Source organism: Triticum urartu, chromosome 3A (assembly GCF_056163025.1).
Source record: "Triticum urartu cultivar PI428250 chromosome 3A, HENAU_Tu73, whole genome shotgun sequence".
NCBI classification, from domain to species: Eukaryota; Viridiplantae; Streptophyta; class Magnoliopsida; order Poales; family Poaceae; genus Triticum; species Triticum urartu.
Window position 1 is genome coordinate 732,741,465 of NC_141875.1, and position 13,671 is coordinate 732,755,135.

At 44.5% G+C, this 13,671-nt stretch overlaps 1 protein-coding gene across 1 annotated transcript; it reads right to left on the bottom strand.

Moving 5' to 3' along the window:
• Positions 1 to 6,010: 6,010 nt before the first annotated feature.
• On the bottom strand, positions 6,011 to 7,105 carry LOC147982375 (uncharacterized). The gene has a single exon (XM_087516288.1). It carries the CDS (start codon positions 7,103 to 7,105, stop codon positions 6,011 to 6,013), a length of 1,095 nt encoding a protein of 364 aa, XP_087372414.1.
• Between the last annotated feature and the right edge of the window lie 6,566 nt (positions 7,106 to 13,671).

Sequence of the window (13,671 nt, forward strand, 5' to 3'; positions counted from 1 at the left end):
CCATTCTCCTTATTTTTAAGCATTACAAAGGACAAAGTATTGCATCATTTGAAAGTACATTTTTTTGTAAACAACTCTGGGTCTGACCTGGGACCTTGCGCCATTTGGTGCAATGGGTAGCCATGCCTCGCCGCTACTCTCTCAGCCGCCACCTTTCCTCCCCCCGTCTGTAATATTCTTTTGGCCCTTTTCTAAGCTGGATTGCACCATCCATTGCCTCTGGCATGTGCCATGTTTTTCAAAATTATGCTCCTCTATTGCCTGATGATTTTTATTGCTGACCATTGAACTTTTGCCAACCATGAAGAGTTTCTTAGACAATGAAGTAATTTTCAATTCCAATGGCACATGCAGCGATAAATCTACCTAATGTTCATCAGAATTATAAATAAGCTATAGTAAACTTGTTCGCCTTTTGAGCCATCATCACAATGGTCTACGTATGTAGTTTACTACTCATTTCACGCTTTTCTTAGAACGGTAATGTAACAAGTTCATATCTTTTGTGCCTAAATATTCTAACGTGCATGACATGAAAACTTGGATTGCCCTCGGCCTTTGTGCCATGGGCGCAATGAGCTGCATATACTGTGGCCCAATTTGCTTAAATGGGCTGCATATACTATGGCCCAATTTGCACAAGCTATTTTTTAAAAATATTTGTTTGATGGAAGTAATAAAGTTATGTTCAAATATTTGTGTGTTAAATATATTATAAGTATGAACGATGATTAGTAAATAAAAACATTTAAATATAAACATGTGTATTATATATGAAATATTTGGTAAAATGTCAGTAATAAATACATTTAAGATATTTGTAAAACATAAGTAAGAAAATTATGTTCAAATATTTGCTGTTAAAAATACTATACATACAAACGATGATTACTAAATAAAAACATTTAAATATATACCTGTGTATTATATAAAATATATTTAGTTAATACATACAGTGAAAATGTTTACTAAATAAATATGTTTAATGAATCCAAAAATATATAAAATGCAGCTTATATTTAAATTATACAAAATAATGAATACAATTAGTAAATATTTATGAATATTCACTTGTGTATAGTTTTACTCATGAATTATATTCAAAAAGATAAATAAATTAAATAGGAGCCATGATTGGATGTCCATATTGAATATTCAAATTTAAAAATATGAATATTTTAATTATACAGACTTTGAACTACACAAATGTGCTTAAAATTATTGAAATGTGTTTATAATTAAAATAATATTTTCGAATAATATTTGTGAACATCAAATATGTAATACAAACTTTATATAACACACTGATTTACATAATACTTAGGTTTATAAAATATTTCGTAAATTTTTTTATCTTAAAAAATATGTGCCAATATATGTAATGAATACATTTATATAACACACAGGTTTTACGAATATCTTAATGAAAAATAGCTCATGGAAAATGGGCCCAAATATATGCAGCCAATTTAAGCTCCATAGTTGCCACCTCCCAGTACATAATTATTCGTTAACAGTTTCAAACATACTCACCTAAGGGGTAAGCGGCTAGTGCATTTTCTGATAAAGCAGATTGCCGTGGGTTCGAGATCGAGTTCCAGCCTACCCATTTTGGTGGTAGTACTGCCGTTGGTTTTATTCTTGTAAATAAAAAATGTGAAGGGTTTTTGTGCAAATATGTGTCTTGGTGGTTTATTTTTTTCACAACTAAAAATTATGAGGGTGTTTTTTAAAAAACTATGTCGCGCCCAGGCCCAGTGCCATCACTCATTGGCAGGTGCGGCCATACATAAATATACATCTGCATACGCGTACTGGGACTGTATCTACACGCTTGAGTCAAGTTAGGGAAACGTATTTTTGAAGTTCTAACACCAAACTGAACATGTCACGCAAGTTATATTACTCCTGATGATATTACCTCTTATTACAACCATAAAAAAAAGTCCTCAGTGGTCGAACTTTTTATCAGGCCACCATCCATACGAAAACATCAAAGACTCATAACTCCATAGTGATATTGATAATTCTAGCATAGGTATATATACATTTCATCATGCGCATTCAGTTTTGCTCAGATGATTGAGACTTTCATCTTCCTCCTCCTCTCGAGCAGCTGCCAACGCAAAAACAGTAAGAGACAAACAAGTCCTTCAAAGGCAGGCTGATCTGCATTTGTCAGTTATTTTCTCTTATCCCATTACTACACAAAAGGGACGAGGCAAACAAGCTTACTTAGAGCATTACTAGTAGAGCCCTCAAACCCTCAAACCTCTAAAAATAACCCTTTTTTTTACAGTTTTCGCCGAAAAAACGCCGTAGACTAGAACCTCTAAACCCTCAAACCTGTAAAAAAATTTAGAGGTCCAACCCTCAAACCAATTTGCAATCTGTAGAAGTAGGGGTTGAGGGGAAAATCTCCCCCCAACCCGCACTCCTCCTCGTCACTCGCTCCGAGCTCGCGCGGGAGCCAACCGCTCCTCCTCCCGCCGCCTGCTGCCGCGCCGGCCATGGAAGGCCCCGCCGCCGCCGCGCCCCCGCCCGCCGCAGCCACCGCTCCCGCCCCACCCGTCCCGCCCGCGTCGCCCGCCCCGGTGCCCGCCCCCGCCCCCGCCCCCGCCCCCACCCAACCGACCGTCGCCGACGTGGTGGCGGCGACCCACGTCGGGGCCAAGCGGCGGCGGGCGGGCCTCGCACCACCTCCTGCCGCCCCGACCACCGTCACCGCCCCGCCCGCCTCGCCCGCACCGGCTCCCGCCCTCGCCGCCTCCCCGCCGCCCGCCCCGGCTATCAAGAAGAGCCGGCCGAAGGCGGCCTCTCATGGGCCGCGAGGGGCGGCCTCCAAGGTCGCCGGCTCGTCCCCGGCCGTGACCAAGCCGCGGAAGAAGCCCGCGGCGACCGCCGTCGCCGAACCTCCTCCCGCCGCGCACGAGGTGTTCGAGGAAATGGCAAACCCATCCTCGTTCATGGACCTCCTCCAAAACACGGAGGTGGACCTCGGAACTCCGCCTCTAGACCCCTTTAGGGTTGGTGACGACTTGGAGGAGAAGGAGGAAGATGAGGAGGAGGTGGGGGATGACGAGGAGGAGGTGGCCGAGATAGGGGAGGAGGCATTCGCCGCCGCTTCCCGCCCACACGCGCGGTCGACAAACTACACCGAGGCGGAAGATGATGATTTTGTGATGTAAACTATTAAACCATGCATCAATGATTCTCATTTGGTAGTTTGTTTGGAAGTTGATTGTGTTCTTGTTGTCATAAATTGTGAGATGTCAAATGATAGATTTAAAGGTTGGTGTCGAGGCAAAGACTAGAACCCTCAAATCCAATCCTTAAAGCAGTTTACGGGTTAGGTTTGAGGGTTCTAGTATTTGCCCCTGTTTTTCAACCCTTAAAAGTGTCAAAAAGTGACACAACTCAACCCTTAAAACTGCTTTTAAGATTTGAGGGTTTGAGGGTTCTACTAGTAATGCTCTTACCGGCTTTACTTCTCCAAACGAGCCAGGCCAGGAACGATGTACAACAGAGCAGGCTACGCATCAAAACACAAAAGATTAGTGACGACAGAACTCAGTTCATCACCACTACTACATATCTTCACTATCAGACCCGTGGGCCTGGCGTATCCCAGAAACGCGCTGTTGAAGTAACGGCTAGTGCGAGCACAACGAATATACCTGCAATCAGGATTAGAAACATATACAGCCTTTCGATTAACAGAAATGGCTTCAGATGCAGAAAGACTTCTAAGGATGAGCTTGAGCTGATCCTTCACAGAGCTAACAGGGCTTCTTATGCCAGCTTCAGAACCTGGGAGACTAACTACTTGTACTAGCAGTTGGGGCGCGCCCATGGCGCGTCTCCTGAAAGGAAGTTTGGGCGTTGCCAACTTATCGGCGCCCTTTTCATTGCTTCTGCTGCTCCTTACATGTACATGAACATTAGCATATTTTAGTACGGCTGATTGATTATAGTCAGTGACAGTAATTCAGATATGATACTAAAATGACAATTGGACTGCTAATTATATCAGATTAAGTAATGTTCAGTGCACAACCATGAACAGTTGGTAGCATAGTTTCTATAACACAGAATTGATCTTACAAAAAGAGAACAAATAGTACATCAAAAGTGGATGCCCGGACAACTGGTAGCATAGAACACAAAATTAATCATGTTGGTTACACTTAAATTCTTATCAAAAGAGAGAAAATAGCACATCAAAAGCAGATGCCCGAATGACCTTGTCCATTTCAGGAAGGTCGAAATGCTTGATTAGCATGGAGGTGGGTGTTGTCAGGAAAAAAATTGTATAAGACCGGGTCTCATAGGCGAGGATGTGAGACCCATCCCGATGATTGACATGTGGCACTCACAATCTCGAAGCATCTAATCCCACTGTGCCCACCGATTTGCAATCCTGAGGTTCCTGACTCCTATTCCCGATTCCAATTCCCTAGCTACGCTTCACGTATCGTAAGGATCTGTATGAGATATGTACGTAACTACCGGGAGCTAGGGTTCGCTTCTTCTCCCGCGGAGCTCTTCCATGACGGCGCCCAATGACCCTCGGCGGTGGTGGCTACACAGCACCTCCCAACCAAGACATGTTTTCCATGGCCATGTCGAATGACCTTGTCGCCGGCGGCCGCGTGGCTCCATGCTACCACGACTCTCCGTTCATGGCCGACCGCGCCGAACGATCTTGTCGCCGGTGGCCGTGTGGCACGATACTACGACGACTGCTCGTCTATGGCCGCGCCAAACGACCTCGTGGCCGGCAGACGCGCAATGGCAGCCGTGCGGCAAGATGCATCCAGCTGCTATTTGACGCCGCACTTGTCCACGACGGCGAACTCCCGGCCGTTGGTTCCAGTGTAAGCTAACGCGTCACGTCCGTCCAGGCCTCTTGCACTTCTGGCAGTGAACAATATGATTTCATGAGAAGCAATACATGCCTACAGGGATCGATCTATGGGTACTCATGAACTTGTGATATACAAGCAAGTAAGCTAAGGAGCCCATCTTGATGCATGTCGGCGCTGCTGTCGACAACGAGTTGGTACGATCACTCACGAAGTTTTAGCGCGCAGCAGCATGACCGTGGAGTGCGGCTAGAAAGCAATCATGGCATACGGCTGCCACGGGCGAGCCCGAGCAATCCGTCTCGCCCACGAGCAAGTGCGCCGGCAAGGAGCAGTTAGACGCGTCTCCACGAGGAGTTGGTCCGGCCATCCGCAACGACGCCTTGGCGGCCACGGCCGCCATGAACGTGCTGCGCCGGGCCAACAGCGTAGCGAGCATCGCTATCGTCCGACAGGCCGCTGGCGACGAGCTCCTTCGGCGAGGCCATGGACGAGAGATCGTCATGGCGTCGTCCCGTTTGGCCGCAGCTGTCGAGGCCCTCCAGCGTGTCCGCCATTGACGCAAGCGAGAATAAGAAAACCTACGTGTACGAGTGGCTCGGAATCGGGAATCAACTATTGGAATTGAGAATAAACGGCATGTAGGATTGGATTGCTTTGAGATTGGGTCGGCCACGTGTCACTCATCCAATTGGGTCTCACATCCTTGCCTGTGAGACCTGGTCTCATAGGATTTTTTCCCGTGTTGTCATGGCGGCAGTACTATTGGTTGCATGGCGCCCGTTGGACATCGGCGAGGAGATTTGGGGGAGTACTTCTCATTTTTTTCAGATAAGTAAAAATGTTATACGTAACCACAAGTAATGTATTTAGCTTACGATTGGGTGGCAAGGTTTTTTTTTTCCTTAGCACCTACCCACACATCACCTAGCATTGGTGCTAGGTAATTTCGCCTACCTGCAGTGTTTGGTTAGCATCTAGTACACTAAAGCCAGAGAGTCCAGACCAGAGAGTCCGGTGGCACAATCCACATGCCACCATTTGTACTGGTACTACCCTTCATGAAGTATTGTATCGACCTGATCCTCTTCTGGTCATCACCTTTCTTCATGTCATCTTCCATGTAGTATATCTGGTGCTCGCTGTCATTCCAGGTTGCCAAAGAATAAGGCGTTTCTGGGGACGACACCGTGTTTATCTAAGGAACCATGACGGGTGTAGTATATGCAGTTTCTCTTTATGTTGCAATGTGTGTCCGCTGGCACGTGCACCACCTTAGAGAATGTCTTCCCTAAAAATAAGGCGTAGTCATCCAAACTTGTCACCTCTAGCCACTTGTGCTTGTAATGTGCCTTGGATCCGTCATCATGGATGTCAACAAGCTGGAACACCTTGAAGAAAGGCTCCAAGCTTATAGACCATGTGGTCTTGAAGGCCAGAGCAAGCTTTCCGTTCATATCGAATATGTGGTAATCTTTGACATAGTCTACACTGCTAGGATGGTTGCCCACCAACGGACGGGCAGCAGTGATCATGGGCGCACCGTCCTTGTTCACGCCGATCTCAAACTTGACGAGTTCCCCTTGATAGTGTAGGGCATAGAGATCGCGGTTGCAGAAGGTGATGTCGGCAAGGTTTCCCGATGGAGATCCTTGTATCGTCCATCCACCCTCGGTGCAACCAAGTCTACAGAGGGCAACGCCACAGCTGAGTGTCATGGCGGCGAGGATACAGTCACCCGAGGTTGGCGCCTGGGAGAATACAATTTTCAAAAGATGGACATGGGTTGCACGGACAACCTGCCTCTGCTTCTCGGCCAGCGTCACCTCGACGCCGGAGAAGAGGTTCACGATCCTTAGAGCCAGGAGGTAGTAGACAAGCCAGCCGCCGTCATGGCCGCCGATGATCCAACTCACCACGGGCTTTCTCGGCACCCTTACGACAGTGCCGTCCTCAGGGCAGTAAGCCGACTTCGTTATATTGCCGTCGTACTTTGATAGGAGAAGCCACGGGAGCACTGGCACGGGAGGCGCCGTGCGCGCGATGGCGCGCCAGGACCGGCAGACGGCGGCGAAGCGTGCACGGCCGAGTGGGGAGGCGACCATGCGGTAGACGACGGCCAGGAGGTCGTCAGGGAGCGTGTGCGACCAGCACTGCTGCGGTACCGTCGCCGTCGTCGCCATGGCTGTGCCCGTGTCGTCCACGCGTCTCGTTTTCTGCATGACACTGGCGGCGGCCATCTGCGTACAGGCAGAGGGAGATCGTGATTCTTTTTCTGTTTTTTTTTAACTTATTATTTTTCTGTTTTAACCTTATAAGATCGTACGATATTTGATCTGTTTGCTGGGTAGTTAATTCACGCACGAATCGTATCACGGCAAGTAAGCACATACCATAACGAAGTTCTTTTCCCTGCATTGAATATTACTATAAGCGGTATATATGTACTTTTTTTTTAGAAAGTATACTTGTATTTGAATCACAAAGTAATACAAAATCCTTGACCCATACAAGCACATCCTAACACACCCAAAAGAGCCAGAAAAGAAAAGAGCACCCTAACAACCAGTAAAACACAAAGATCGGGACGACCCTTGTTGATCAAGAATAGAAGCAAAGTTAGTGTCCCGGGAATCAAGTCGCATGAACACATGCAATCATCGAACCAAATCATGGAACACAGATATGCACCAATCATAAGATATAAGATGACTTTTCTGAATATTTTTCTGGACCAACTAAAAACCTCCTCACAATGGCTGAAGCCTCCCCGTTATACAAGGCGACCTGGGTTGCCGACTAAAAGAAAACATATAGTATAAACTTGACTACTACGGATCACAACGATCCCATTATTTATTCCTATCTTCTACAAAAAGGACTCCCACTAAAATAGGATATCTACGTGTTTATTGGCACACGTGGTTTCCTTTACAAAACCTATGTTTCCTTAATTAAGCTCTCCAACAATATGAAACCGTAGACAGATGATAATACTTTCATGCTGCCCTAGATGGCATAAGCCTCGTATTACATGGAGTTCTAAACCAAGGCTCCACTTCATCTTAAGGAATTAGCTCAATGGGCATCTCACCAATACTTGGATCCCCGGATAAAATGTTCGGCTTTTGACTTCCTTGGATATTATGTGAGGAGGGCATGGAGCCTAATATACCTCTTTGATTTGTTGAATGCAACACCTTCCTTTGATGTAAAGGAGGCACAATATATTTTAAAAGTATTTCCTTCAGTATAAGTGTCTCGTTTCGAAGGAATCTTATTTGGCACCAATGGTGGAACAACAATATTACCTAGTGTTGCGGAACGTAGTAATTTCAAAAAATTTCCTACGCACACGCAAGATCATGGTGATGCATAGCAACAAGAGGGGAGAGTGTTGTCCACGTACCCTCGTAGACCGAAAGCGGAAACATTAGCACAACGCGGTTGATGTAGTCGTACGTCTTCACGATCCGACCGATCAAGTACCGAACGCACGGCACCTTCGAGTTCAGCACACGTTCAGCCCGATGACGTCCCTCGAACTCCGATCCAGCCGAGTGTTGAGGGAGAGTTTCGTCAGCACGAAGGCGTGGTGACGATGTTGATGTTCTACCGACACAGGGCTTCGCCTAAGCACCGCTGCAGTATTATCGAGGTGGACTATGGTGGAGGGGGGCACCGCACACGGCTAAAAGATCAACTTGATCAATTGTTGTGTCTATGGGGTGCCCCCCTGCCCCCGTATATAAAGGAGCAAGGGGGGGGGGGGGGTGCGGCCGGCCATAGGAGGAGGCGCGCCGGAGTAGTCCTACTCCCACCGGAAGTATAGGACTCCCCCCCTTTCCTAGTTGGATTAGGACTTGGGAGGGGGAAGGAGTGGAGGAGAAGGAAGGAAGGGGGGCGCCGCCCCCCTCTCCTTATCATATTCGGACTAGGGGGGGGGGAGGGTCGCGCGGCCAGCCCTTGCCTCCTCTCCTCTCTTCCACCTAGGCCCACTAAGGCCCATTAAGTTACCGGGGGGTTCCGGTAACCTCCCGGTACTCCGGTAAAATCCCGATTTCACCTGGAACACTTCCGATATCCAAACATAGGCTTCATGTCTCGACCATTTCGAGACTCCTCGTCATGTCCGTGATCACATCTGGGACTCCGAACAACCTTCGGTACATCAAAACATATAAACTCATAATATAACTGTCATCGAAACGTTAAGCGTGCGGACCCTGCGGGTTCGAGAACTATGTAGACATGACCGAGACATGTCTCCGGTCAATAACCAATAGCGGAACCTGGATGCTCATATTGGCTCCTACATATTCTACGAAGATCTTTATCGGTCAGACCGCATAACAACATTCGTTGTTCCCTTTGTCATCGGTATGTTAGTAGCCCGAGATTCGATCGTCGGTATCTCAATACCTAGTTCAATCTCATTACCGGCAAGTCTCTTTACTCATTCCGTAATACATCATTCCGCAACTAACTCATTAGTTGCAATGCTTGCAAGGCTTAAGTGATGTGCATTACCGAGTGGGCCCAGAGATACCTCTCCGACAATCGGAGTGACAAATCCTAATCTCGAAATACGCCAACCCAACAAGTACCTTCGGAGACACCTGTAGAGCACCTTTATAATTACCCAGTTACGTTGTGACGTTTGGTAGCACACAAAGTGTTCCTCCGGTAAACGGGAGTTGCATAATCTCATAGTCATAGGAACATGTATAAGTCATGAAGAAAGCAATAGCAACATACTAAACGATCGAGTGCTAAGCTAACGGAATGAGTCAAGTCAATCACATCATTCTCCTAATGATGTGATCCCGTTAATCAAATGACAACTCATGTCTATGGCTAGGAAACTTAACCATCTTTGATCAACGAGCTAGTCAAGTAGAGGCATACTAGTGACACTCTGTTTGTCTATGTATTCACACATGTATTATGTTTCCGGTTAATACAATTCTAGCATGAATAATAAACATTTATCATGAAATAAGGAAATAAATAATAACTTTATTATTGCCTCTAGGGCATATTTCCTTCAGTCTCCCACTTGCACTAGAGTCAATAATCTAGTTCACATCGCCATGTGATTTAACACCAATAGTTCACATCACCATGTGATTAACACCCATAGTGCACATCATCATGTGACCAACACCCAAAGGGTTTACTAGAGTCAGTAATCTAGTTCACATCGCTATGTGATTAACACCCAAAGAGTACTAAGGTATGATGATGTTTTGTTTGTGAGATAAGTTTAGTCAACGGGTCTGCCACATTCAGATCCGTATGTATTTTGCAAATATCTATGTCAACAATGCTCTGCACAGAGCTACTTTAGCTAATTGCTCCCACTTTCAATATGTATCCAGATTGAGACTTAGAGTCATCTGGATCAGTGTCAAAACTTGCATCGACGTAACCCTTTACAGCGAACCTTTTTGTCACCTCCATAATCGAGAAACATATCTTTATTCCACTAAGGACAATTTTGACTGCTGTCCAGTGATCTACTCTAGATCACTATTGTACTGCCTTGCCAAAATCAGTGTATGGTATACAATAGATCTGGTACACAGCATGGCATACTTTATAGAACCTATGGCTGAGGCATAGGGAATGACTTTCATTCTCTTTCTATCTTCTGCCGTGGTCGGGCTTTGAGTCTTACTCAATTTCACACCTTGTAACACAGGCAAGAACTCTTTCTTTGACTGTTCCATTTTGAAATACTTCAAAATCTTCTCAAGGTATGTACTCATTGAAAAAACTTATCAAGCGTCTTGATCTATCTCTATAGATCTTGATGCTCAATATGTAAGCAGCTTCACCGAGGTCTTTCTTTGAAAAACCCCTTTCAAACACTCCTTTGTGCTTTGTAGAATCTTTCTACATTATTTCCGATCAACAATATGTCATTCACATATGCTTATCAGAAATGCTGTAGTGCTCCCACTCACTTTCTTGTAAATACAAGCTTCACTGCAAGTCTGTATAAAACTATATGCTTTGATCAACTTATCAAAGCGTATATTCCAACTCTGAGATGTTTGCACCAGTCCATAGATGGATCGCTGGAGCTTGCATATTTTGTTAGCACCTTTAGGATTGACAAAACCTTCTGGTTGCATTATATACAACTCTTCTTTAATAAATCCATTAAGGAATGCAGTTTTGTTTATCCATTTGCCAGATTTCATAAAATGCGGCAATTGCTAACATGATTCAGACAGACTTAAGCATAGATACGAGTGTGAACTCTCATCGTAGTCAACACCTTGAACTTGTCAAAAACCTTTTGCGACAATTCTAGCTTTGTAGATAGTAACACTACTATCAGCGTCCGTCTTCCTCTTGAAGATCCATTTATTTTCTATGGCTTGCCGGTCATCGGGCAAGTCAACCAAAGTCCACACTTTGTTCTCATACATGGATCCCATCTCAGATTTCATGGCCTCAAGCCATCTCGTGGAATCTGGGCTCATCATCGCTTCCTCATAGTTCGTAGGTTCGTCATGGTCAAGTAACATGACCTCCAGAATAGGATTACCGGACCACTCTGGTGCGGATCTTATTCTGGTTGACCTACGAGGTTCGGTAGTAACTTGATCCAAAGTTTCATGATCATCATCATTAACTTCCTCACTAATCGGTGTAGGCATCAATGGAACTGATTTCTGTGATGAACTACTTTCCAATTCGGGAGAAGGTACAATTACCTTATCAAGTTCTACTTTCCTCCCACTCACTTCTTTCGGGAGAAACTCCTTCTCTAGAAAGATTCCGAATTTAGCAACAAAAGTCTTGCCTTCGGATCTGTGATAGAAGGTGTATCCAACAGTCTCCTTTGGGTATCCTATGAAGACGCACTTTTTTGATTTGGGTTTGAGCTTATCAGGATGAAACTTTTTCTCATAAGCATCGCAACCCAAGAAACGACAACTTTGGTTTCTTGACAAACCACAGTTCATATTGTGTCGTCTCAACGGACTTAGATGGTGCCCCTTTTAATGTGAATGCAGCTGTCTCTAATGCATAACCCCAAAACGATAGTGGTAGATCGGTAAGAGACATCATATATCGCACCATATCTAATAAAGTACGGTTACGATGTTCGGACACACCATTACACTGTGGTGTTCCAGGTGGCGTGAGTGGTGAAACTATTTCACATTGTTTTAACTGAAGGCCAAACTCGTAACTCAAATATTCTCTTCCACGATCAGATCGTAGAAACTTTATGTTCTTGTTACGATGATTTTCCACTTCACTCTGAAATTCTTTGAACTTTTCAAATGTTTCAGACTTATGTTTCATCAAGTAGATATACCCATATCTTCTCAAATCATCTGTGAAGTTCTGAAAATAACGATACTTGCCGCGAGCCTTAACACTCATCGGACCGCATACATCAGTATGTATTATTTCCAATAAATCAGTTGCTCGCTTCAGAGAATGGAGTCTTAGTCATCTTGCCCATGAGGCATGGTTCGCAAGCATCAAGTGATTCATAATCAAGTGATTCCAAAATCCCGTCAGCATGGAGTTTCTTCATGCGCTTTACACCAATATGACCTAAACGACAGTGCTACAAATAAGTTGCACTATCATTATTAACTTTGCATCTTTTGGCTTCAATATTATGAATATGTGTATCACTGCAATCGAGATCTAACAAACCATTTTGTTGGGTGTGTAACCATATAAGGTTTTATTCATATAAACAGAACAACAATTATTCTCTATCTTAAATGAATAAACGTATTGCAATAAACATGATCAAATCATATTCATGCTCAATGCAAACACCAAATAACACTTATTTAGGTTCAACACTAATCCCAAAAGTATAGGGAGTGTGCGATGATGATCATATCAATGTTGGAACCACTTCCAACACACATCGTCACTTCACCCTTAACTAGTCTCTGTTCATTATGCAACTCCCGTTTCGAGTTACTAATCTTAGCAATTGAACTAGTATCAAATACTGAGGGGTTGCTATAAACACTAGTAAAGTACACATTAATAACATGTATATCAAATATACCTTTGTTCACTTTGCCATCCTTCTTATCCGCCAAATACTTGGGGCAGTTCCGCTTCCAGTGACCAGTTCCTTTGTAGTAGAAGCACTCAGTCTCAGGCTTAGGTCCAGACTTGGGCTTCTCCACTTGAGCAGCAACTCACTTGCCGTTCTTCTTGAAGTTCCCCTTCTTCCCTTTGCCCTTTTCTTGAAACTAGTGGTCTTGTCAACCATCGACACTTGATGTTTTTCTTGATTTCTACCTTCGTCAATTTCAGCATCACGAAGAGCTTGGGAATCATTTACGTTATTCCTTGCATATTATAGTTCATCACGAAGTTCTAGTAACTTGGTGATAGTGACTAGAGAAATCTGTCAATCACTATCTTATCTGGAAGATTAACTTCCACTTGATTCAAGTGATTGTAGTACCCAGAAAATCTGAGCACATGCTCACTACTTGAGCTATTCTCCTCCATCTTTTTAGCTATAGAACTTGTTGGAGACTTCATATCTCTCAATCGGGTATTTGCTTGAAATATTAACTTCAACTCCTGGAACATCTCATATGGTCCATGACATTCAAAACGTCTTTGAATTCCCGATTCTAAGCCGTTAAGCATGGTGCACTAAACTATCAAGTAGTCATCATTTTGAGCTAGCCAAACGTTCATAGCGTCTGCATCTGCTCCTGCAATAGGTCTGTCACCTAGCGGTGCATCAAGAACATAATTCTTCTGTGCAGCAATGAGGTTTATCCTCAGATCACGG

Coding starts and splice junctions, on each gene's coding strand:
- LOC147982375 (XM_087516288.1), bottom strand. CDS start 7,105: ATGGCCGCCGCCAGTGTCATGCAGAAAACGAGACGCGTGGACGACACG.